Source organism: Aplidium turbinatum, chromosome 16 (assembly GCF_918807975.1).
Source record: "Aplidium turbinatum chromosome 16, kaAplTurb1.1, whole genome shotgun sequence".
Lineage (NCBI taxonomy): Eukaryota > Metazoa > Chordata > Ascidiacea > Aplousobranchia > Polyclinidae > Aplidium > Aplidium turbinatum.
The window spans coordinates 11,084,161-11,111,609 of NC_137487.1; the positions used below are offsets into that span (position 1 = coordinate 11,084,161).

The 27,449-nt window shown below is 36.5% G+C and overlaps 2 protein-coding genes across 2 annotated transcripts; one reads left to right on the plus strand and one right to left on the minus strand.

The window, feature by feature from the left end:
- Positions 1–377: 377 nt before the first annotated feature.
- On the plus strand, positions 378–3,904 carry LOC145785995 (spondin-1-like). The gene is made up of 3 exons (XM_082597685.1): positions 378–580; positions 1,808–1,972; positions 3,443–3,904. The coding sequence occupies exons 1-3, from the start codon at positions 473–475 to the stop codon at positions 3,740–3,742; spliced, it is 573 nt and encodes a 190-aa protein (XP_082453811.1). The 5' UTR covers positions 378–472; the 3' UTR covers positions 3,743–3,904.
- A 4,907-nt stretch (positions 3,905–8,811) lies between these two features.
- LOC145785204 (uncharacterized) lies at positions 8,812–26,872 on the minus strand. The gene is made up of 15 exons (XM_082596893.1): positions 26,464–26,872; positions 25,068–25,182; positions 24,283–24,452; positions 23,299–23,402; positions 22,917–22,959; positions 20,312–20,432; positions 19,289–19,367; positions 16,077–16,223; positions 15,505–15,739; positions 13,984–14,111; positions 12,177–12,376; positions 11,807–11,877; positions 11,412–11,662; positions 10,102–10,527; positions 8,812–10,016 (listed from the first exon to the last, which is right to left on the minus strand). Exons 1-15 carry the CDS (start codon positions 26,793–26,795, stop codon positions 9,154–9,156), a joined length of 3,285 nt encoding a protein of 1,094 aa, XP_082453019.1. The 5' UTR covers positions 26,796–26,872; the 3' UTR covers positions 8,812–9,153.
- Between the last annotated feature and the right edge of the window lie 577 nt (positions 26,873–27,449).

The window sequence follows — 27,449 nt, forward strand, 5'->3', positions numbered from 1 at the left end:
CATCCGACGTCCACGCTTGTCGGATGGTGTTGTGCATTGTGCTGTATAGGCCAACATAGAATGCTCTGAGAGAGAATCACTACTTCCCTTGTTAAACACAATCTCTATACTGTATATAGCTCCTCATCCTCGGTGGATTCTCGTACCCCCAGCAGAACTACTAAAGCAAATTTGCAGTGAGGAAAATATCGTTACACCTTCTGAATGTAGCGCCCCCTATAACGCCCCCTGAATATTTCCGCCCCTCTAAAAGTTAACAGCGCTCACTAGGGGGCGGTAGCGCCCAGGTTAAGAACCACTGGTGTAGCCTATCCACGCTCATAAGTTTGAAAACATGGAGTAAATAAATACATTATGGTTTCGAATTTAGATGGACATCAATCTACATTCTGGAGTATATTAAAATAATTGTTTATTGTAGCACAAAAAACTGTTTTAGGTGCACTTGTCCCATATAACTTTTATTACTATAATGCGATTATATTTCTACGTGGCATTGATTTGGTTATTTTGGGATTGTTCTGAAGCTCTCATTTTTGGAAAACGACGCCGAAGAAGATCACCTGCTGTTAACTGTGCAGTGAGTGAACATAAACTAAGGCGCTACGCGTTAGAAAGTATTTAAAAAAAAACCTAACTTGTGTGAATGGCAGTTCACACACACACACCGGAATAAGGTTACTATAAAGATTGCAGCTTTGTTTTTGCAATAAAATACTAAGTGTCACAACTGTAGCTTTACATAATGTATAACATTATAAACACTGTCACGAAAACAACGATAAATCAATGTAGTCTATAACTTAGTCCTTGGGTTCATCTTATAAGTCTCCTTCGTATGTAAGTGACATTTGTTCATCCATACGCAACAGACACCAATGAAGAGCGACGTTTTCGTCATTTTGCGGCTATGGCGCAGCGTAATAACCTGCAAACCATATAAACAACCACCCCAGTATCATCCGACCGCCAAATAGAGTAAAAAGCATCAAAGTACTCGGGAAGTTCAGACCAAAGATTATCTGCTCTTTAGTAGCGTCATAAGTAGTCTCATTTAGTAGTCTCATATAGTCGTGAAAAATATCGTCATCTGGGTATGGTAACAGAAGAGACAATCAGCGCGAGAGACTGAAACGAAGTAAACCTATTTTATTGCATTGTCGACTCTGCGCCCAAGAGTAAGAATGTTTCCGCAAAGTTCAAAAACAACGTCGGTTCGACGCTGCTTTAAAGCAGGCAGCTGTGTCTTTGCCAGATACTTAAAATGGCATGCCAAAATTGGAGCAACTGACTACATGTCTCTTTTATGCTTCCAGTTGAATACATGTCTCTTTTATGCTTCGAGTTGAATACATGTCTCTTTTATGCTTCCAGTTCCCTGCAGTGTGGCATCTGTTATTGCAGTTTATTGCTGTGTTGTCGCAATGGTGCATAAAAACATAGTAGTAGGAGATTTGTTTCGCAGCATACATAGCCTAATGTTAAATATTACGACTTTAAAGAGTTTTGAAGACAATGCTCTTTGTAGTTTTTGTATTTGATACAATTGTTTCTTTGATACTTGATAGAAATGATACGCAAGACACAACAATACCACAATAAGGTTGAGCATTACAACAGTTACAGTATATTTTACATATTTACAAATAGTTTAACAGTCAAACGTTTTAAACGAATGTTAATGCTCAACCTTGTGGTATTGTTGTGTCTTGCCTGTCTTTGGTACAAAAAAGCAAACTCTCTCCCGAAACTACAGAAATGATACTGTTCAATAAAAATTGTATTTAATTTTTTTTTTTCTGTAAAGGTAACTGGATTTTCCGCATGGACTTCCTGCACAGTTTCATGCGGCACAGGAACTTCATCAAGATCCAGATCGGTTACTCGTCATCCAGCAAATGGTGGATCAGCTTGTCCGCATCTGGTTGAGACCAATAAATGTAATACACATCCATGCCCTGTGGATTGTAAGGTAAACAGAGTACCAAATGCACAAGAACGGATTAATCAGTTGTATCTGACATGCTGGTATCATGATCAGTGCAGCACTTGCGCTGATTTCCACAACATTTGGCTGCAAAAGAAAATCCGAACTTCTAGTTTCTAGATATGACCAGTAGTACTGGTTATGCTCAGTGGTTAAGCGCCCGACTCAAGATCACACAGCGCTGGTTCGACTCTCGGGGTGTGCGCTTGAGTAACGCATTTTTTGGACTGCTCTCCATTCAGCGGCACCTAATGGATAGAATAATTCTCCAGCAACAACACTTCAACAATCAGAAAACTTCACTCTGTCAATCTCGGTATCTGATCCTGCGTTAAAAGCCTCTACAACTACAAGTATGCACAACTACCAGGAATAACTCGTTAAGGCTATGTCAGCCCGAGGATAAAAATTCAAAACCACACCACAAGGTCTGACAATCTATATTTTTACGGAATTCTTCGACATTTAGATAGATATGCAAAATGAAAATGACATATTTTTTGAATAAGTAGAATTAAATAGATAAGTTGCTTTTTTTTACAGCTCACATGACTTCAGCCGCAATTAAGTTTAATGTTAAGCTGCACCACATATTCGTATCATTTGATTTGCAGCACTGATGAGAAAAACAGTTTAGTTTTTGAAATAATTGCTAAAATAATTTTACCTCTCCAATTTGTTTCTGTAGTTTTTGCTCTGATTTAGGAACATGGCTATTGGGAGCCTGGAGGAGCAATTGTTCCTCAAAAATTATTCTTGCCCCTCTTCAAATAATATAGGTTAAAATTAAGCACACGTTTTCTAGACTTGGAAAATAAACGAGGTAAAGTGCTTGAAACAATCAACTGACTCATATTTATAAGTTTAATTTCCTATCCAATATAATCAACTTTCGATTCCAAATTTGGACTCTCGTAATGAAAACGTATTCTAATTTATAAGTGAGTTATGTTTTTGCATTTTAAACGTGTGTCAATCAATACTGACAATATTTATCACACTTCAAATACGAGGTCAGTTTCATTAGTTTACCTTAACAACTGCTGAGCAGCTGAGCAAACTGCTGAGCCTCCTTAACAACTGCTGAGCCTCCTGTCGCAAATAGAAAGTAAGCCTATCTGCATTAATTCTGTTTTAAAGTAAAGATTTCTTCTGCCTCAGTAAAATTACTGTTTTTGCTACGTCACTGTTCTGATTGACCAAGCATTCCAATCGTTTCGATCCTAAATGAGTTTTATTCATATACAAATCAAATGATTACCTTGAATCGACGTTTTATCTCAAGCGTTATTTATTTTCCAGCTTATTATATTTGATCTCCTTGAAGCACCTGTGACATAACGTGTGGTGTCTTGAGGCGCGCTACTTTCAAAGCTTCAGATATCCACCTCTACATATACAAATCAAACAAACGTCTTGAATCATTGCTTTATCTCTGACGTTGCTCTTTTCCAGCTTACCATTTGGTCTCCTTGGAGCACCTGTGACGTAACCTGTGGTGAAGGTCAGAGGAGAAGAATTCGAGAGGTTGTGACCGGCCCTCAGAATGACGGCAAGGATTGTGACTTTTTGGAAGAGATTGCTGAGTGCAAAGATCAACCTGAGTGTCTTAGTTTCCTGAGAAAAACTATTTTGTGGGCGCAGACAAAACAAGGATTAGGCATTTTAATCGTGCTTTTACTTGTATTGTCTGTCATCACACGAAAGTGTTGCGGTAGAATTAAGACACCAAATGAGAAGTTGAAAAAAGAGTAAAAACTACTAGGCTACTTCCAATTGCCAAGTCTGATCCAAAATTTTTACATTTTTCATCATATTAATGGAAAGTCATCGATCTCAAACTTAAACATCATTAGCCTTACAGTTGTAGCCTACTTGCAAATCTTTCAGGAATTGAAAATTGAACTCAAATAAAACTTGTCCAAATTCGCAGCTCTGTTCAGTAATGCTTCGTTAGTTCGGTGGTTTAACGCCTGATTCAAGATCAAGCAGCGCTGGTACGCTCTCAGTTGTTCGCTTGAGCAATGCATTTCAGGACTGCTCTTCATTCACCGGCACCTATGTAGATGAAATAATTCCCCGGCAACAGCACTTCATTGAAACTTATCACTTTGTCAAACTCGGTAACCGGCCCTGCGTAAGTGGTTCAAAGCTTCTACAAGTATGCGAAACTGCCAGGAATAACCTATCAAAAGCTTTGTCAGTAGCCTACGAGGATAAACATTCAAAACCAATCAACCAGTAGGCTACCACCTTTTATGGGACGATTAGGGCTAAGCATAATAATTTCAATCAAAATGAATAACCACAAAATAAAAAGGATATAGGCTAAGTTAAAGATAACATTTTGCAGTTTTAAGATTGGGTCTACCTTTAAGTCATTACAGTTTGTATTGCATTGTTGAGTTATAGATTGCATTATTGGAAGTTGGTAGAAGACACAGGCCAGTTGTTTTGTAAAACTATTCAGATATTGCATTAACTCGGCAAACTGACAGTGTTGAAATGCAGATTTGTTTAAAACGCATTTTCTGTATTTTTCATGCAGTGGCACTGGAAGAAATCAGTTAACAACGTATTAATATTAATTATAAAACATCACAGAAAGTGTTTACAAAAGGCCTTTTGATAGCACCCTCATAATCGCTAGTCCCCACAATATTTAATCTACTGAGAATGAGGCTGTACGATGACATCAGTCTTGACATTGCGCTTTATCTTTGAAAGACGCGGTCTTCAATTCCCATTTGAATGTTTGCCAAAAGGGTAGGATTCGCTAACTAACTTCACACTGTAGATTTTAACAACCTGTTTTGACCCTGCGTAATACATTAATGGGCTAGAATATGTTTGTTTTGCATCAGAATGCAAGCAAACTAAATACAAAATGAACTGAAGTGAGAGAAAGATGATGTTTTGAGAAGACCACTAAAGTGACGAGTGGAAGGTCAAGGGAGCGAGAAAGGAAACATGGAATAAGCAAACTGAGGAGAAGAGCAACAAAATTAGTTTGACGAAGGAGGACGATCTAAACAAGTCCGCGTAGAAACCGGGTGAAAAAAACGAAAAAACCATCCGACTTCATTGGAGACAACACCTTAAGCTCGATAAACGCAGACTATTGAATTTCGTTTTCAGTTTAAAATTGCTTTCTACCAGTGATGTACGCGCATACAAAAAATATTGACGCCGTCAGCGTAAACGCAAACGTTCGAAAAAACATACGCCGTATGCGTCAACGCAATTTGTAAAAAAAGTTGGCGGCGTCAACGTCAGCGCATGCACTAGCGTGAACTAATTTTGTTTGCTAGGTGCCAAACATTCACACGGTATAAACCACTCGAAACAAACAAGTTTTATTTTGAATTTCCACGAAGAAACACAAGCATCTGAAAGCATTCATCTGTCATTTTCCTGTGTTTTGGTTCCAATATGTCTTTGCCTATTGAAAACATTCTTTCAACTGCAACGCTGGGAGGTATTGGCGTGTTGTAGCGAAAAAAAGACATTAAAAAGTATGCGTTGACGCTATGCGCTAAAAAACCGTGAAAACTTTACGGCGTAGCCTCAAGCGCAAACTATCCAAAAAAATGTGGCCGCAAGCGTTAGCGCAAACAAAAAGTCTACACCACAAGTATGCGGCGTAGAATTTGCGGCGTATACGTACATCTCTGCTTTCTACATACCGATGATACCGTAATGACATTTCCATTGACTTCCATTTTATTTCACTAAACTGTCGTTAAATGTAGTAAAAACTATTTACTTAACGACTGACAACACAATTTTATTCAGGAAAAATAAAAATGAAACACCTCCATGTGTAACGATTTCAAATAAAACTAAAATAAATACAAAATTTCAAGATTACTTTGCGTATTAAACCAATAAATCCAACATGCAAGAACAAAGCTCTCCCACCGAAAGTGAATTAGCTAGGTGGCTAAATGAGAAGCATTTCACTTCCTCTTCATTTGTCCAAAAGCAGTAACACAGTGGAAACCAAACCAACAGTCACAGTGTAAACCAATTTCTTTCGAATTTATTAACTAGAATTTAATACAGTGGTCGACAAAGTGTGGACCTTTAAGCAATTTTTAATAGACCATGGGTGGCTAATTATTATTATTTTAGTTTTACGGAATAGCTGTTAAGGGCCGCAATGATAAGCGTAAGCTACGTTGAGTCTATTTTGCTTCTTGTTGTCGTGGCTTTGTTTCTTTTGATCAAAAATTGCTGTTAAAATACGCTTTTGCTCACCTGATAATTTAAGACAGTATACAAATACATTCATAGACCTATCAATCTATTGCAGGGCTTCCCAAACTTTTTTGCTCGCGACCCCTTTTAATCTTCTAAAATTTTCTGCGACCCCCTTTACGGTTAAAAGAATAAGCAATGCGAAATATACGTTTGTTATATTTATTGAAAGACTTAATTAAAACGAAAACTAAAAACAAGCTATTTGTTCTCGAAGCCTACCACCTGTAGCCTACTGGAAACAAAACTCGATGTTTGTCAATGCTGGTCCCAGGGCGGTTTCAATGTTACTTACGCTGGAGCGATATTTTATCAACGTTGAAAACACTAACATGCACATATACGTGGAGACAAATGGCCGGAGCGCGGTTACTGCTAAGCCATAATGGTGAATATTCCGCTCTAACGTTCGGCTTAGGCAAAAAGTGTGAAAATTTTTCCAGAAAATTCAAGAGTCAAAAGATAAATTTGCAAATTTTTCCTGAGATTTTAAAGAGAGGTGCTCGGTACTTTGTTTTTGCGTTGCAAATGGGTTTTGGATCCAATCTAACTTGGTATTGTCCAATTCTAGGAGACTTGACAAGTGTCGATAACCAGAGGCTTAATAACGTTTGATTCCACACCATTGTTAGCCAAAACTTTTCAGTAAATTATAATATTTCAGTTCAGATAAATCATTTTCAATGTTTTAATTCTAGATGTTTAATTTTTTGATGAACGCTCCAACTTTAGATATCAATGTAAAAACATACATGTTTTCTCTTCGGAAGGACCAATTAAATTCGTTCCCCTTTTTCAAGCAAACCTAACTAATAGCATGATTAGAAAAGCCTTTCCAAGAAAGTCTTTACAAACACGGCGGACAAAGTCTAAACTGTTTTTCGTTGAAAAAATCACGACTTTATTTTTTAACACTAATAAATTTTTAAAGCATTAGCTTTAGTTTTGAAATCCACGTTTACAATGCAGCAAAGAGGGTTTAAACTCTTATTCCATATTTCACTATATAAACTTACAAAATACAAGTAGCCTATTGAGTGCGCAACTCTTAATAAAGTTAATAACTTTCACAGCATCTTGAACATAAGTGTTAATATGCAGTGCTTTGTCTAAAATTTGTATACTATCTGCGACCCCGAAGTTCGTTACGCGACCCCTCAAGGGGTCGCGACCCCCACTTTGGGAAGCCCTGATCTATTGTGTTTTGCAAGCGATTGCTTTGTTTTGTGGTTGTGGTTTCTAAGGTAGTGAGCTTTTTGATGATTATTAAAAGAGTGGTTTGGACCATTATTATAAATTTGATTTCATTTCATTTTATACATTTGATTTCTTTACTTTAGAAGTGAAAATATCACTTTAGCTTACATTGTAGACTCAAGCCTACTAAATAGCTTGACTTTTTTTCTCAGTTTTTTATCACAAAGGTTTAGTTCATGAGCCATTAGTATAACAAAATAATACTCTTCAATATAATATCATGCATGGTAAGTGACATCTCTTGCATGGGTGTGAAATCACCTTCAAAACATGATCGACAATAACACCTTAATAGCATAGTAGTGGCTTTAGGCAATAAACTTTGAAGAGGTAAAAAAACATACGTTTACGGTAATTTAAACTAATTTTCAGGCCTAGAGGTCAAGTTTTCACTGTAAGGTTCATAAAACAGTTAGGCTAACTATCATAGTTTTGCTTATGGGAGTGGCCAGATTTAACAAAAAAGCTGCCAGTTTATCAATTTAAGAAAAAACATACAAATAAAAAAAAAACAATATGCCTATGTTTTGAGTTTGACGTTGTGCTGTAGAAAAGACAATCTATGACAACTTTCTCTCGAAGTTCTCTCGAAGCCAGGGAATCTTTCCAGGCAAGTTTAAGTTGCAAATTTTATATAAATTTCCTTTGGAACAACGTTTTCAATGACAATTCAGTTTAGTAACAAAGAAGTTGCCTTATCTCACCCGCAGTAACTTGAAAATAGCCTAATTCTGCTTTTTGCTCCTTATCAACACATTTACTGAAACTAAAACAGATTTGGCCTTCTCAGAGTGATGGCACAGCTGCGCTATTACGAAGTTATAGAAAAAAAGTTATTTCTACTGCAGAAGAGAAAAATGCTGTAAGTTTTAGTCGTTATTCGTACCACGCGTTGTTGTTAAATTGAAGAATTTTCAAAAAATTATTAATTTGATCTATTTTAGTAAAAAAAACTAGTGAGATGTAACCTATCAATAAAGTGTGATTAAAAAAAACTTTTATGATATTAATCGAGGTACTGCCTACTTTGCCTCTCATGTAGAGCAGCCACTGGCACGCACAAGAAAAAAAAAAATAAATTTTGGATTTGTGGCTACAATTTATAACACTTACAACACTTAGCGGCTACTGGCATATCAATGAGATAAATCAGGTTTTCACTTTAGGAAAAGCGTTCTCACCAATTTTGAACGTTGAAAATTTTATTTTCTGAACCATCTTTTTTATTATATTTAGCTTTCATGCTTTATATTTGTAAAAATTGCATACTTTCAGTCGCCAATAAATTGCCATACATTCTAATAAAAACTAAAAAAAACTAAAAATTTAGACAAAATTGTTAGATTTATCAATTTTTGCTTGAAGGATATTTCATAAAAAATGGGAGGAGTGTTTTAGAAAAGGTTGAACTATGGCCTATAGAATTTTGCTGTGGATTACAATACTTTTCTATAATATGAGCCACATTAAATTAATCTGCTGTCAAATAATTTGCATTTAGTAAACACAATCAATAGTTAGTGAAATAAACGAATAATTGCAAAAACAAAATAAGTTTTAAATAGCCTGTGTCCAGTATACACAGAGAAATACATCATATAGAGACTGTAGATATCCGCACAGTTTCTTTCACCGCTTCACCGTACAGGTTAATCCAAAGCTTGGCTGATTTCATCACTTGCATGCTTCATTACCACTTCAATTGCGTCACTCGTATGTAAAATTTCACAAATAGCATTGCTCGTATCATGTACGACGTCATCAATGTCAAATATACATCCAGAGGATGGAAGATGACTTACAGTGTCGTCACTTGAAGCACCGCTCTTTGAACTGGACTGATGGTTTTTCTTCCGTTTGTTAAGTTCTGCCATAGCATTGACGTCGCTATTATTTTTGTGATGATTCGATGCTTCGCTTGATGCTCCAGGGGATGAAATGTTTTTAGTGAAAAATGAATTTCTTTTTTGTTTCACATCACTGTTTGTTCTACTTTGACTGGAACCTGTAGTCCAAGAATATACCGATCCTTTGTTTGCTACATTAGGCAACTTTCGAAGCTCACGTTTATTTGGTACAAAATCTGTGGATTTTATCGAATTTGGTGATGTGTCGCAGGTGATGCAAGAAATGTCACCACAGTTGCTTGAAGTGGTTCTACACTCTGTTGAATCAGGGAACGAACTTGGACGTTTGTTATTAATATTTAGTTTCAAAGAATCTGTGTCAAGAAAACCTTTTCTCTTTTGGTTTGAAGTCGCCGGTCTGTTGTTTTGGTTTTTCGACAAAGGATGTTTGTTCTCGATTTGAGGCTGTTCCTGGGGAGTGTTTATTTCGGCGTGATTCTGTGATTCAAAACTTCGTTCCTTTATCATGGCCAAAGGAGGATGTTTGCAGGAGGAGCTAGGATCAAATAAATTAAGCTGATGATTGTCTGAGTAAGATAAATCAAGTTTCGGAGAAAACTCGTAACCTCTGGTTGATCCAACGCTTGAAACATCATCCCGACCTGCTGAAAGTATAATATTCAATAAAAATAAAGACCTCAATTTCAAACACAACCAGCAAAAATATAGAATAATTATGCACATGCTTACTGCCTGCACTTAGAACAACGCCTGTATCATCCGATGCGATGCTAACTCCTGTGCCATCGTTGCTCACAAATGAATCGGTTGAATAATTTCCACTCGGTCCAGTCCTATACACGTCATAAGACCTTGAGACAAAACCAGCGCGTTCATGATTGTCTTCAAAATTTTCGTTAGATCTAAAGGTCTTTGCGGAATCTCCACTCTGCGTCCGATTTGACGTTTTGTGCTTAGTGGAGGAGTTTAAACTGCATCCGGAATCGACGTCACGGGGCATCTCAGGAAGACGATGTGGAGATGAAACTGTAAAGTCATTTGATGAAAGCGTGTCAGAAATCTCTCTCTGCAAACGATGGCCTGATGTCAGCTTATGAAGCCGTGAACTCAATGCCAAGTGATCTTGTCGGCTGTTTATTCGGTTGGAAAAAAATCCTGCAACAAGAGAAGTTGGTTGGAAATGATATTATACATTTTGACGTCAAATGGAGCTCATATACTTTTCTCCATACACACAAAAAACAATTAAAATTTATTCTACTGTATAAAAAGCGGCTTTAAATGTTTAAAACTTGCGCATCATCATGAGCTGACCACTAGAAAAGCTTGTTTCGGTGGCACACAATACAGCTCAAAATGACTTAACAATAGCTCTTATGTAGGAAGAAGTGAAGTGTTTTACAATTTATTTTATGCAACGGAACAACAGCAAGTCTAATGATATCTTTTGTAAGAGTTCAAACTGCACCTTGAGTTTGTGCTTTTCAGTTCAGAGTGTTGTTACAGTTATAGTGCGTATTCAAATATATCTTATAATTTTCGCTTTATGTATATTGCAAAATTGTAATTCCTGATGTGGACACAAGTAGCCTACGTGTCGAAAACGTTAGAGTTTATTTTATTTCAATTATGTTAGGTATTTTTTGGTGTAATACATTATGATAAACACGTTTAAGTTACTTTGTTTTGTCTGCCTTTTGTAAGACTAGCATGTAAAGACAAAAATAATTTCACTGATACATGTTAAAGCAGGGTGCGCAAACTTCTGCTCAAAACTGAATTAGCGTTGTATAAAATCTTGGCTCGTATATTTTAATCAAAGTGTGGCGCCATTGTGCTGTGGTGAGCATTTTTAAGCTGTTAGATGCACACATTGAATTAAATGACCTACATTTTTCACTTTTCATTTTATTTCACACTTTAAATAAAATTATATAGCTTATGCAGCAAGACCAGACTTTACAGATTTAGTTAGAATACACTATACCGCAGTTCAAGTAGGTATTACTTTGCGTGCCGTTTTCTTGAGTTTAACTTACCAACAGTAGAATTATTTTGATTGCTGTTGTTTTCCTCGCGTTGATTTGGAAGAGAATTAGACTTTGTAGACTTGCCATTACAACCAACTAGTGCTGCATCATAAAATGGAAACTTTTTTGTCGACTCAGACATCTCAACCATACACGCATTTTGGTCAAATCCATTTGCTGACTTGATCGATTTTCTGACCCGGTCCGCAGACATGTAGTTTGAATGTAGTGGAGTAACTTGCACAGAACTATTAGTGGATCTGTTCAAATAAGCACAGAAAATTAAACTTTTGTTCCCAAGCACCCAACAAATGTGATCAGCTACTAATTCAAAAATTGTTTGTAGGCTACATCGTTTTTTTTTCAAAAAAAAAAAAAAAATTCAAAAGTAAAATTCAACGTACCTCGTGTAAATGGCTCTATCTCTTGGTGAGTCTTCAATGCCATCACGCTCTCCCACCAGTAAATCTAATGACTGAAACAAAAATAGAGGGCCTGTTCTATCTTATGAATTTACTTAATATTTAGAAGTTTAAATATTCAAAGAAAGTAATTCAAAGGCTAATTTTTGACTTGCATTTACTGCAGGCCTGTGTTAAGGTAGCACGTGTAGGAAATCTAAATAAATATTAACTACAATATTGAAACCAATTAAACTACCCTCGTTACCTGAAATCATAAAATAACTTAATGTTTGTGCTTTTGATAAACAGTTGGAAAGAAAAACACATGGGACAAGTAAATTTTATTTTAGTTAAACCGCTAGATGGCTACCTGAGCATAGACATCTCGCAAGTTCATTGCTACAATGTTGCCACTCTGTTTCGCGTCTTCCAGAGCTTCGCGACGCTTCAAAGCCTTTTCTTGTCTCTTTTGTTCTTTGTAAAACTCCGAAAAGTTGTTGACAATAATTGGTATGGGAAGAGCAATCATCAAAACACCGGTAACACAACAAATTCCTCCCACGAGTTTTCCTGAAAAGTCGTATGAACACTGCACAATAATATCAGACCCTCTTCATTTTTGTCCTTGGGGTAATGGGGTCGAAACAGACAACACTAGCTACTCTACAATAAATGGTATTTTACAACTCCAATAAAGTGGGAAAGCTGGAAAAACCTTGATGGATTTAAGACGTGTGCACTAGGCTTTTGATTGGTAGTAAAGTAGGTTACATGTCTAGTAGCTATAACACGGCCACAAAAAACCAGAAGAGAAACTACAAACAAAAACACAACCGATGTAAATATATTTTACAAAATAAAAAATATAGGCTAATGTAATAAAAATTGAATATAAAAACTGTTTTTTTCCAACAAACAGTTGATGTGGATGTACAATAATCACCATAAGTGAATAAGAGAATGAAGAAACTGGCACAAAAAAAATCTTTCCTCAGGTAGTGCACATTTCAACATTGTTTGGAAAAAGAGGGTGGTCAGCAATTTTTATAATCAAGCTGCACAATCACATTGCATGGTGGCCTTCTGAGAGGTTTAAAGCCTTTGACGATTGGTGTTTTGAATTGTGACTTTCAGTTTAGGTCACCTCTACTGCTCTACAGATGGATGTGTCGGTTGTGAAACGGATGGACTGATAGACAAGTGGGTGGAGACTTTGCTTTCATTATATGTTTGATGAGTGATTTGGCTCATTTTTGTCTACACGTCAACCAGGGATATCTATCCCTGACGTCGTCTAGGTTGCCAAACTGTTTCGAACAGCTTTCGAATCGGAAATAAATGATATTTGAAATGAAAAGTTCAAATTATTTGGTAACTCATGTGTTATTTCATGCAATAAAAGATTTCGTATAGAAAGTTTTCTTTAGGTGTGAGACTTGCTTCAAAATGCAAAAGTGTCTTAGAAGTTAGAATACTTAGAATACTATCGATTTCTTTAAACATGTTGTTATTAAAACAACGCTTTCATCACAATTTGTATTTACGATGACATATGGTTGACGTATGCTATTGCACTTGCTGGCGACAACAGTTAGCTACTATTACTTCCAACTAGGCTACAAAAGACATAAAGAAAAAAATGAAACGGCGAATTCAAAATTACAAGGACATCGAGAGGAATTTTGGCAATTGTAAAATATCAAAGATGCATTGTAGCCATTGTAGCATTGTAGATGCATTGCGACTATACTCTTGGCAGACAAAAACCAGTAATACGGCTTCACTGTATCATAATATGACAAAAGTCCTCGAACAATCTCCATTGTAGGCTGTGTGTAGCCCTTTTTTTAGTGGATAACTTAAAATTGATTTTTATTGTTGACTGTGATTTTTGTTGTCTGTGATTTTTATCGTGTATTATATCAACACATAGGCTGTCACTTTTAATTTGTTTCTATTTTAATGTGATACCACTTCGAAAAAAATTTATGAAACACAAAGTGTTTAGTTTCTGTATTAAACACGATAGGATATTTCAGACTTACGCAAAAAAATTCAAGGTCTCAAAGTATTTTGTTATCTTTCGAAATTATCACTTTTTTTCGAAATAACTTTCTTGTGAAAACTTTCACTTCGAACAGCTTTAGAAACGTAGTTTGAATAAAACTGAAGCTTACCTAAAAATGTGACAGGGGCAATGTCGCCGTAACCAACAGTTGTCATGGTGATAGTTGCCCACCAAAAGGAGGCTGGAATGCTGCTAAACTGGTCTGGATTTGACTCCTTTTCAGCAAAGTATGCCAAACTGAAAATAAGCAAAATTACACGGGATATCATGACAGTACAAACAACTGAATCTACATTTTTCAACCAACTGACAAACGTTAATTTACCATCAAAGGTAAGTTTTCATAAGAATTTTATTCCAATCACTAGAAAATATTTGAAAACTGGCTAACTGTTCGATAATTCATGGACAAGATGTTGGGCGTACAAATCGTAGTTTTTGCTTCAAAAGGTTTCCATAAAGCTGCTCCAGGATGAATAATATATGAGCAATTTTTTTTTGGATAAATTGTTTTTGGTGATCACACTGTAAGGCCTCGCAATTAAGCTATTTTAGTTTTACAGAATGCTAATGTAGGCCTACAGTAGCAGCACAAAAATAAAATGAACAAATAGCCAGAATTAACGTGTAGGCCTAATTGTTTCATCAATTCCGAAGGAGACGTTTGCAGACTCCCATTGCATTAAGGACAGTTATTATTTATGTTGCTGGATAGGTTTCTGAAAATTGATTGTTATACAGGCAAGGAAACAGCGGTGCAACAAAAGATTAAGCCAAGATTTTTGCAATTTAGCCATTAGCCGCAAATCGCAATATTGATGCAAATGTCAGGCATTTCAAACAAAATTGATATTGTTTGCACTGTGGCCATTGGGCTAATGTCGCTCAGTGTTTGCCTCTGACACAAGGGATGGGATAATTGGCAATGTCATAAAAAATACACTAAAAATCACATACATATTTTAAAAACGTTTTGAGTGAATATTTCGACTTCACCTAAATAGTTCTCGTATGGTGCTTACTGAATTAGTTAGCTTATTATTTCTTACAGGGATGAGGTATAGACTACTCATGGCCACCTAAAGATACGGCCTGATTTGTCACATTTTGCAGAAGTTTTCAGGTTTTTCTAACTTTGGGCGAACGTTTAAATAAATTTTTCTAAAAACTAGATTTTTACGCTTTCTTTACTCTTTTCCCCAGATGACACAATAGGTTTTAACATCCTCACATGTTGAAAAACAAAGAAAATTTGATTTTAGTCAGACTGTTAATTTTTCAGTAACAGTCTGATTTTGCGTTTTTCAACTTACTTTTTCTCATTTTCCCAAGGCAACAAAAAAGTTTTATGTCATTAGGAGAAGGCAAAAAGTAAAAAAATCTCAAAAAATGTCAGTCAAGCACTAGCAGTAGCTGTAATTAAAATCTGCAAAATGTGACAAATCAGGCCGCATCTCCAGGTGGCCATGGGAATACTGTAGTATTGTGATCTAAAGTTTGGGCTATGAGAGCAAGCGCCTACAAAGATAACTCGAAGCAAAATATAGCATAACAGCGTAACATAAAATCAACTGTCATAATACATTTGATATATGCATTTTGAGTGTGTTACAGAGTAGAATAATCATACCTGGAAAACATCACTATTCCTATGGCTAAGAAGAGCAAAAGTAGACCAAGTTCATTGTAGCTTCTTCTAAGAGTAAATCCTAGAGACTGAAGTCCAGTGGAGTGGCGAGCAAGTTTCAGTATCCGCATAATTCTCATGATCCGAAATATTTGAACGACTCTCCTAACATTTTCAAACTGCAGAATTTGACTGTTTGACTTTGTAAGAAAAATAGTGATGTAGTATGGCAGAATAGCTGCAAGAGAAAAAAATAAAGCAATATTTCGTGGTTTAATTTTTTTTTTTTTTTGATCAGCGTGGTATGGTATCGAGATACTTTCTCATAAAATTGCTTTTAGTTTAGTAGGGCTACTTTAAAATAGCCTAAAACCTTTTCAGTAACTTTCGGTGCATCATGGGTACATGCAAAACAAAAAAACTGACGTCTTATCTTTGATTTTGCAGGGTTTCATCCACGTTAAGTTGATTGTTTTGTAGCGATTAGAAGTGAATTATTTCATGCTTTTTGATTTGGCGCATTAACAAGCATTTCTATCAAATTGAGACAAATATACCTCGCAACAAACTCATACCTAGTAAATCAATTATGTTTAACGCTCCTTTGAAGAACTTCCATTTGTTAGGAGAGGATGCAAAACGCACAAGATACTCCATCGTGAACCAAGCGATGCAAACGCTCTCAATGTGAGCTAAAGCAGGATTGTCAAACCCATCCGATCCTGTAAGAACAATGGAAAACCATGACAACTAGACCATGAATACTTTGCACTTTGACAACTAGACCATAAATACTTTGCATCAGTTATAGACAGGGCCGGATTTAGACCATGAGAGGCCCTAGGCTATTCCATTTCTGAGGCCCCTCCCTATTTTTGAGCTCAGAAATTCTCTTTAAACAACATCACATGTCATTGCTTAATGTTAAAAATATGAGTGCATTAAACTCTTCGTTCTTTTCATTTTCCACATTCATGGGTGCAAATTTTTAATTAAAAGAATAAAAATTTAGTTAAGGCAGTTTTGCTTTTAATTTTAATATCTCTGATCAAACAACCGTTACAATAATTGTAAAGTTGATTTACGAGCAGTGGCGTAGCCAGGAATTTTGAAAGGGGAGGGTATGACGGCGTATTCGTATTCGCCTAAAACGACACCCAGCAAGGGGTTCTGGGGGGCCTCCTGAAGAAAAATTTTGAAAAATTACTTCGAATTTGGTGCATTCTGAGAGCATTTTCAACAAAAATGTGGGTATGAATATTCCTGTAAAATGGTACCGTCCGGTGGCATAGCAAAAGGATAAGATAATGTTTTCTTCGGCATTTTTCGGAAATAAAGCTAAGTCTCTATGTTTTCTTGTTGCTAATTCCTGACTGAGATATTTGAATGTTTGGTATTGGCAAAACTCGCTCTTTCAATGCAGTTTTGTTTAAAATTAGGCAAACTTTGTTTTAGAGACATAAAGAGACTGAAAGCATCATTCTCAATATCGTGACGTCACACGCGTGCCAAAGGGGGTTGAAACCCCCAACCTCCCCCCCCCTGGCTACGCCACTGTTTACGAGGACATAAGAAATAGTTACAGCCATCAAATAGAGCAGGGGTCACCAACCTTTTTTGCATGCGGGCCACTTTGGCACTAAGGAGAGCTGTGGCGGGCCGCACTAATAAAATTTTAGGTAGGTTGACTCTTATGCTAGAAAAGAACGCATTTCGTACCCAGTATCCAGCGTTACATGTTGTTCATATTTATGTTAGAATACCGCAGCAACAAAATTAATCGAACAACGCTACTGCCAGGCCAAGCTCCTTTTTACACCACTTTTGACTTTTTTTAACAATGCCTAATAAACGAGGCCACTTGTTTTGCGCACTTATAGCGAGGCGAGCGGTTTCATCAGAATATTTATCGCCAAGCAAGAGTGGTGTTGTCACTTCGCTTCACAGAAGATATCTTGCAATTAACAATTTCAGTAAACAAGGAAATGTTTGACACATCGCAATACAGGCAACAGTAGTGACCTGCAAACATATCAGCGAAAAATAGGCTCCAATAACATGGAAAAAGAAACCAGGCACCATGAAACAAATGCTTGTGGAAATCCCCCAAAAATCGTAGTTCTATCGTAATTCATGAACAGTCATTCCTTTAAAAAAGCAATGAGTTGGTTTTTCATCTTTTTTGTGAGAGTCTATAAAACAGTCTTTCTTTTGTTATAGACAACTGTCACTTGCGATGCTTATCAGCGTGGCAAGAATTTGTTGATTAACAACATTTTGCAGAACTTCGGCAGGAGCTATATTAAAATTGGAACGATACAGAGAAGATTTTTTGCAGTACTACTACTAAGCTAAATATTTTCATAATACAATCAGAAAAAGTCTTTACATTTATATATAATATTTTGCCAATTTATATTAATTGAGTTGGCACACCGATCCATTTTGCCAACAAAAACTTGCATGAAGAGAACACTGCTTGTGAAACACAATAACGGTGAAACGCACACTAGTGTTTACATGACATTTGCAAACTTAAAATAAGCTACCCTATGCTCACAGACATTTTCGAAATTCGAAAACAGACGTTTTAATCAACCACTGGGACAGTGTGGCTGGACATCGCATTGAAATAGCTTTAAGCAACCTCCACCTAGAACTATAATCTGATTGGTCGGTCGGTGGAATCGTATGCAAAGCGAAAATATGCTTCCCGGAAAGTATTTTTTGCCTTCGTGCTCTTTAACTCCTCAAGAAAAGTATTTTTGGTTATACTTGTACGTTGATACTTTCCGCGGGCCGCAGCGATACAGCGTGGCGGGCCGCCAGTTGGTGACCCCTGAAATAGAGTAAGACTAGGCTACCAATTTTTTTTCTAGCTTTCGTCAATGCAAAATCATGCAACTTGAGACATTGTCGATCTCAGTTTATTTTTGATGCTTTTGAGCCTTGAGAAAGATCTCTCTCCTGAGCAGTTAGTGACCATTAAGCTTAGAAACAGTCTTAATATAGCTTCCACATATTGAAAGGCAGTGTTAATTTTTTCCGTGCACATAGAAGTTCATCAGTAAGTTTCGGGACTCGGGTCAACATCTTCCGGATACGCTTCCTTTAAAAGTTTTAAACCTTGGTTGTCCATTTTCAGTTTTAGCCAAAACTCTGGTGGGCTAAGGTTATCACTATCATGCAGAGCATTGCACGCTTGAGGCAAAGCTCCCTATTCTTCTTGCAAATCATCTAAATCGTCTTCGTTAACAACAGAAGGAAAGTTGATGCTGCCAGTCTCAAAATTAAAAAAAAAAAAACACTAGATTCTCCAAGAAAACCACTAGATTATTTCATACTGTTTTTTGCAGAGAAGACTGCGGCACTTTAACATAGAAGCTTCCAGCAGAAAGCGCGCAATAATTGCCTTTATTATGATGCAAACGAGTAACGACGTAATAATGACTGTTTGCAACTTGTGTATAGAATTTTCTACTCTGAAAAGCTTGATACATATAGGTAGTACAGGTAGCCTACTTTAGGTAGGGTTTAAACTTTTCGTATTTGTTTTTACTTTTTGTAACTTTTTGTATTAGTTTTTAAAAGAATTACAAACTTTGAAATCGAATTTCGAGGCCCCTGGACGTTGAGGCCCTAGGCTTCAGCCTGCTTAGCCTATTGGTAAATCCGGCCCTGGTTATAGACAACTGAAAGTCAAATTACAAGAAAATTATAACGATCAAAAAATATAAGTTATTAAAGATCAAAACCATTAACTTCTCGGTAAATTAAAAATAGTTACCTTTCAGTTCTTCAAGAGTGTTGAGTGTAAGTGCTACAGTTGATAAAACAATGAAAAGGACGGATATGATTGCTATGACCTGAAATATATATTTAGTAAGAGAAGATGCTTTGATGAGAACGTCTGAAAAGATAAAAATAGACTTTGAAGGGAAACAACCTATAACGTGCGCTCAAGGCGGGTGCTACTTAACCGGTGCACAGTGTCTTTTTAGGAGTTCAGAATCTTTCAAAAAGACTTTAGAATGACGAAGATACACAATATTAGTTGGAGTTATATTGTTTGTTTACAGAAATGCTTTGTATAACAGTTTGACTAAACGATTGACTGAGCTTAAATTGACTTAAACTTAAATTGACTAAACAGTTTGACTAAATAACAGTTCGACTAAACGTTAATTTAACTAATCTTCATATATTTTGTATTAAAAACCCAGGTCTGTGCCTAGTAATGAACATTTGAAACAAGGATATCGAATGGCACGAATGGCACGGAAGCCAATATTCTTGCCCAAATTTAAGAATACCAGTGTTTTTCTAAAACAAAGCCGCATCACGCTCTCAGTCTCAATGCGTGTCGAACCAACATCCCTTCAAATGACGGTCAAATGCCCTCAGCCTTCACTCACACAGTTGACTGTCATTGTAAATGTATGCAAGAAATGGAGTGTTTTTAACCAGTACAGCAAAAGACGATTGACTGATTTAGTTTCAAGATTCTAAAGCAACAACTCAGACTTTTGCTTTGCATCACGAATATAAGTTGGAAAATAAAAGTTATATAGCGATTGCTCGCTCACATAGAATGAAGGGGGTGCTTGGCAGCTCTCTGAAGAAATCAAAACGTCACCAAAATAAACATATGGAGCTCATAAATAAATAATCATTGCAAAACAACCAATGAAGTGTTGCCAGTTAGGTTTTTAGCTGCACAAAGTCAATTACTGTATATTTTCATGCAATTACAATAGAACTTTTCATAAAGCAAATATAAAATTTCACAGTCATATTTTGACTATTTTACTTTAGCAGCCAATGATGAATTTGGTTTCTCCATGAGGTCCCATATTTTCTGTCTTCTTCCGGCGCAGCACATTCCCTTGAAATCATCACCTTCTCTTTCTCTCATCATGTCAAGCTCTCTTCTAATGATATTGTTAAAGTTTACTGATTGCAGCTCAACAGCACCTTACCACAATCTTTTGCAAATGTTAGTGTTCAGATTTTACGTCTTTCTACATCAATTTAAAGCAATTAAGTTTATACTTAGTTGATTAACATTTCAGTGGATTAGGCTAGTGATTTGTCAAAGATCGTAATCTAAGGCGCTCAAGCATAACCTTTATGCCATTGAGCCGCTTGCGAAGACAAAAATCGATATCATTTATTTTATTTCCACCAACACACGCTACGTATGACTTAAAATCGTTGAAAGAATATTTCATTTAACACAAAATACAAATTAAAAAACAACAACTAGACATTTACTTTGAAATTAATCTTTCATTAAAGTTAAATCGAAAGACAAGAAAGTTAAACTAACGTTTAAGCATAATATTTAATTGAAAAATGAAATTGAAAACAAAATATTTTCGTGTAAAACAACAGGCTAGTAGTGTGTCTCTCAAAGTACAAGGCGTCATGGGCTCTATCCAAGGGGGGGGGGGAGTGAGGGGGGTAATCATCCCCCCCACTCATTGGAGTGGTTGGAATGACTAAGAGGAGTTGAAAGCTGTTGTTGAAATGACTATGGCGATTTTAGCCCACTGTCCGGAAATCACCCCCCCCCCCCCCGAATTCAAAAAGTGGATACAGCCCCTGCAAGGCGTTATTAATTTTCAAGCAAATTTTACTTTGCTTATTGTATTAGTGCCTTTGCAGCCCAGTGTTAGGTGCTGTCCAATAATATGATGAAAAAGTATTTTCAATACCAATACGATATCCCATGGCCTCGAGATAAAAATATGTGAGAGTGCAAGTTACGATTTTGGACCCACGAAATTACACACACATAGGCTACGCCTTTTGTTTTGTCGAAGAGTTGTAATAAGCGAAACCGTTAGCGTTAGGCTTCCAGCTAAAATAGTCGTCAATCTTTTTTAAAGCAAATTTCTTTTCGATAAAGGCAGAGTCATTCAAATACTGTGTTATCAATTCGATGTTTGATGATCACACTTAAAAGATTTCATACCATAACGTACTAAAAGCGTGTTTTTAGGAACTTAGATAACGAAGCGCCAATGTAAGCTACAGTAGGCTATACCCGTTTCTTAAGCAAATTTTAGGTCTAGACTTAATCTAATCGACTGGTTCTAATTGAATTCCATGCGCACGTAACGCCAAAATGTAGCCTCCTCGTAAACAAAATAAAGAATTTATTAGACTTGTAAACACCGCTTGTGATCGATGACGCGTTTGGTAGCCTATTCCCAAAGGTAGCAAGTCAGCTCTCTTGACCTTTTTGACCAACGTATCCGTTTATCTTTCGTTATGAGTAAGTTTTGTTCTCTAAAACTATCAACAACACCTTTTGATCAATAAAATACTGTAGAACAACTTTGTTTCCACTTCAGTATTTTCAAATTATGTGGGTAAAACAGCAAACTCTATTCATATAAAATGTAAATGGTAAAATTTGAAGCAGAAAATCATAACTTTATAGTTTACTACAAACCAATAACACGGGCGTAGTCACGGGGGCTTAAGGGGATAATCGCTCCCAAAAATTTTATCCTCTTCCAAAAAACAAATATAGCCTTTAATACTATTACAACGTTTTAATACCATGGCAATTCATATTGAATAAAGTTTGCCCCCCAACAATTTGCTTTCGCCAGCCTAAAACTTTTTTCGAGCTACGTCACTAACCAACAGACTAAGTTCTAGTAATCAAAATTAATGCTGGACAAAAAACGAAGTACAGGCAGTAACGCAGAAATCCACTTGTAGTTGTAGGCCTTTGTGTTTTTCATCAAACGCTTGATAGATGATAAACTGCTGTTAGGCATTGCAAGCAAATGGATAACTGCGTGTTGACGCCAGACCTAAGACTACCGTAAGGAATGCGAAAGTTATTTGTCGAAAACAATAGAAATGCGTTTGTTAAATGCGTTTTTGAGGTTCACAAACGTCTGGGCCTCCAGGACCTAGGCTTGCAACAACGTAAATCGCAAGAATATGTTTATAATTTCACTCGCAAAACGTTGGATGGAAAATTCTTACGCAACCAAAAACAATAAATCGTCTTAAAAAAGAATTGTTGCTTTAAATATAGTTGACGTATTTTAAAAACTCTGTTGTATCATTTTTATAATGTAAAGGGCAAATAAACGTTTTTCAATTCGCACAAATTATTCCGATTTGTAGTTATAGCAGTTTGGCAGCAACACTTTAAAAATATATATGCTGTCCAACCATTGCAAGTTAATATTCATTAGAGCTTTGACTCAAAATACAAGCAAGCAGTGGATCCAGTTTCTACAGTCCTACTTCTTGCTTTTGCCTCGTTAGCTACGCCTACTAAACTACAAGAGTATATCAAATAATCCAAGAAGTTGTAAATAACTGTGGGAAAGTTTCATCAAATTTATAACCATTGGTGATATGAAACATTACTTCTTGAAAATTACCTTTGTTCTTCGAGGATTTGTTCCTTCTTTTGATGATATCGCCCTAAATCACAACACTTGAATCACCAGCTGATAAAAAAAGCGAGCAAATTATATATTGAAACAAGAACATGATATCAATAACTTTAGATTGGTGTCAGACCAAGACGGACTATATAGTCCGTCTTGTGTCAGACTAATGCATTTGAGACAGCAATTGAGGCAGACACAAATAAGCACGTTAAAACACCATATACAACAAGGTTTCAACAACAAGTAATATTTCATCCAGTGAAGAAAAGGATGCCAAAGCCATGTTTTTGTACAAAATGTTATGTGTATAAAAGACAAAAAGTGCATCAATAAATGAGTTGATTTGTTAGGAGAAGTCAATTGGAAATACCTTGACAACATGACTCAATGAAAATATCATCGATTTCCCAGTATTCAAGTTCAGCATTGAATGCGAGGGCGCATAGATCTTCTGGAAGATGTAGCTTTCCAGTTCTAGAATTAATTCAAGACAAACATGATTGATGAGACTAACACCAAGTAGCGTTGACAGGGGTCCAAGGGATGCTTTTAAACAAGGGGCCGGGATAAATTTAGGGGCCCGCGACCTTTTCAAGGGGCTCGGAAATTTATTCTTTGGACATTGTACGTTTTTTTAAATGATTCTTGATTTGAGACCCGAGAGTCCCATTGGTACCAGGCGCAAATTTTTCTCTCAAAGTGTCCTGCCAGCACATTTCAAGTTTACATGAGCAATAATTTGAAGTTTTGGGGGATAAAACAAAAGTTAGGATCTACGAAAATCTCTTTAAATCACGTCTTGAAACTAAACACTGATGCAAATTTGTAAAATAAAAAAAAACATTGGCTCCTGTCTGGCATGTTCCAGTTTAACATGAAGTTTTAGTCATCTTTTTGTTTCATAAAGCACCTGATAACAAATGTACAGAGGTAGTTGTCACACTTGCATGTGTTAATCACTTTAAAACAGTCTTGCGTAAAAACAAGAGTGTAAGTAGGTACTGAAACTGCCTAAACTTCAGATATATCGATCTGAACCTGTTGCTTCTGTGTTGTATTAATTGTTCTTGCGGTTGGCCGCGCAATACGAATAGTTTTAAGAACAAATAAATCAACAATTTTTCAATCAACTCCACAAGACCGTTACATTTTTGTGTAATATCTGTCATTTTTAATGCGAAAGTTGGCGCAGTTGCAAGAACAAATCAGATTTTCTAATCCCAGACTTTGAAAACGCCTATGCACCACAAATGAACTTACCATAAATCAGATTTGCAAATACTAAACCTATTTAAAAATAATTTCTTTACTCTTAAAAGTCAATAATATCGATTAAACCCAATCTTATCCGTACCTGTAAAAGTTGATAATTGACAAAAATGCTCCTGGGTGCCTATCAAAGAAATATTCATTTTGTTTAGGGTCGTAATCATCCGCATTTTCCAATATTGTATGACGTGTTGTGCAGTGACGAAGCCGGCCAAGTCTTGAATTGGGCAGTAGCTCTAGCGTTCGCCACTGAGTCTGAAAGAAAAAATGCAATGCTTGGTTGATGTAGGCAGGCTGTCGCAAAGCAAATGACATATATTAATAGAAAAAATACTTAAATGTAAAAGCTCGGAGTTTCTTGGTTTATTTTTTGCAATAAAAATACACTGGCAGAAATATCATATCTAGTGGGCACATTTGACCAACGTTTTTTTTTTTTTTTCTTTGCTCCAATCTTTGCTTGCGTCACTTTGCAGGTACCGGTGTTTATATTTTTAGATTGAGTTCGGACATAGCGATGTTGATCAACACGAACCAGACGTCAATATAGTCAAAGTTGCAACATTGAAGCTCTGTCCGTATGGACTTAAAGTTGGTTTTGAGATGGAAATTGCAAGAATTTTCGAGAAAGGTCTCATATGAAAATAAAACTTCATTTGTCGAAATAATCTAAGACATCAAAGACTGTTATAGGCTATATAATATGATGCCAGTAATCACAATGGCTTGGCTTTTAGAATTCAGCCAGTCATCTTGCCTTGAAGTTTAACTTGCAGTGTAAAGACACAAATGCGAAGTGATTGGGTTACAACTCAACAAAACAGGCCAGCACCATACTTTCAAATGCAGCACTGTGATCAAAGTACGTACCTCATGTATCATTCCTCCCACATTGAGACGAGCTTTAATCCTCCGAGACCGATCGCAATCACTTTCCTTGTGTTGGCCGTGATCCTTTTTTACTCCTGACATCTTTTTTCTGTGTCTAAATGCAACATTATACCGTTTTTTTGTGGATTCAAGAATTTTAAAGATTGCAGATAGTTGACTACTTGAGCCGTGACAAGATCATACTATAAACAACATGGCTATAGCCGTCTAAAACGTAGGCATGAAATCGACATTCTGACACTCCTCTTCTACATTTGCTAATTCGAAGGTTGTAATTACTGTATTCAAAATATTCTGCTGTAAAAATGATCGTTAAAAGGATAATTTGACCTCGGTACCAATGTGAGGTCCGGGCCTCAAAAAATACACCAAAGAAAATTTTTCTTCTTTTCCAGACTTCTAAGTAGATTTCAGGTCTCAAAATCGTTCAACAGAATCCGGTGGACCTGCCTTATCTACTTTGCAGACAACATTTTTCTTTTATTTCAATCGTTTGCAAAAACATTTCTGTTCTTTTATGGAGGCATTGCAAGAACAAAACATAAAAAATGAGAAAGAACTGATTTGTTTTACAATAATTTCCATTTTGAGATTTCTTTGTTGTGGCCCAAACTGTCCTGAGTGACAGTTTTGTTATTACCGATAGCCATTACTTCATGAAATCAAAAAAACTAGCATATAGGCCAGGGCATAGGCTTTTTTACTCTAACAACCTACTCCAACAACCAAGAGTTTTTGACTAGCAACTTCTTCAATAACTAGACCACTAGAGTAGCTTAGGCATGGACTTCTAAATAGTAGCATCTGGACTGGACACTCAGTGGGCAACATGAGGCCAAACAGTTGGTACAACAGTTGGCCAACAGTGGGCCAACAGCCAAGTAACTAACCCTGTTGGTCCACTGTTGGCCAACTGTTGTACCAACTGTTTGGCCTCATGTTGACCACTGAGTGTCCAGTCCAGATGCTACTATTTAGAAGTCCATGGCTTAGGCTACAAAGTAGTTCTTGGTAGTGTTTAGTGTATCTTATTGCATTAATGAGACATCTCAATCATCATTCCACAAATGCAACCAACTTAACTGTGGTCTAACGGGTGGTTGAGCTAGCGAAGTTCTGCAACAGCAGTAGCCCAACTAACAAGCAAGCACATTTTTTCTAAATCTTTTCATTGACTTGTCTAATCACCGTTGATGATTGCAAGCAAATTAAATACAGTAGTTTTAATGAACGATCAAACTTAAATTCACGTTAATGGAACTTGACAGTGATCCACAAGAGCAACTTGGAAGCAAGCTCCATAAAATCTTATGAAATGTGTTAGTATACAAGCAATGTGTAACGGCAAATTGATGTTCGAATATGCAACACTTACATAGTTTTCTGAATTTTGTTTAAAGCAGCTGAAAGAAGTGAAACCTTTCTGCTTCCTCTTCTGCTGTCTGGTCTTTTGCTTTTGTCTTTGGTATTTTCTTTCATTGCTACTAGTGGATCACTTGATTGGGACATTATAAATGGCTTGTCACCAGCTGTAGGCAAAGCATCCGAGAAGCAACGTCTTCTTATGCCAGCAGGAGAAAGGTTTTTCATGTGATTCGAGTGCATCACCCGCAAATTGTCATAATTGTTCTGTGATGTGTCCATTGTCTGTATCTTGTCCATTTCTGGTTGGATATCCGGAGGAATAGTGGTTTGTATCGCCAGCATACTTTTACTCTTTTGTTTCAAACGAGCAATGGGGTCACGATCACCAATGTTAGAAAACGCATCGTCAGAATTTTTGTAGAGAGAAAAATCGTCGCAGGACAAAGTAGGTGAGCACAGCGTTTGATTACGTATCATATTACAGAGGAAAACAATGTTCTGCTACACAACATCACAAAGGAAATCTTTAATTTTTGCTGATCATGAATGGGTAAAATTAAATCAACGGTGCCAATACTCGCAGTAAAAATAGCGCCAATTGTTTTTTTCAAGTTTACAACTAACTGATTTTCAGTTCCTGCTTAAAATATTCATAAGAATATACTGCGCACTGTACAATACTGCGCAGTATCTTACTGGGTATTCACGAACAGATGCGCCAAACGACGAGCAACAAAATACTTGATTTCTTATGAGAAATAAATGCAAAAAAAAGCTTTGTTTGAAGATTTTGCTTTTGGGGAGTAGCTGAAATTGTAATTTACTTTCACATATCTTGCTGGCAAGGCAATTTAATCACAAAATGTCAATTCTACAGCGGCACGCCATATCAGGCCCGCAACCAGCAAATATTTTCGGGGGGGGGCATTTAATTTTTATCAAAGAACAAACATTAAAATGATGCATTGTGACATTTTTATGTTAATGTCCACGCCC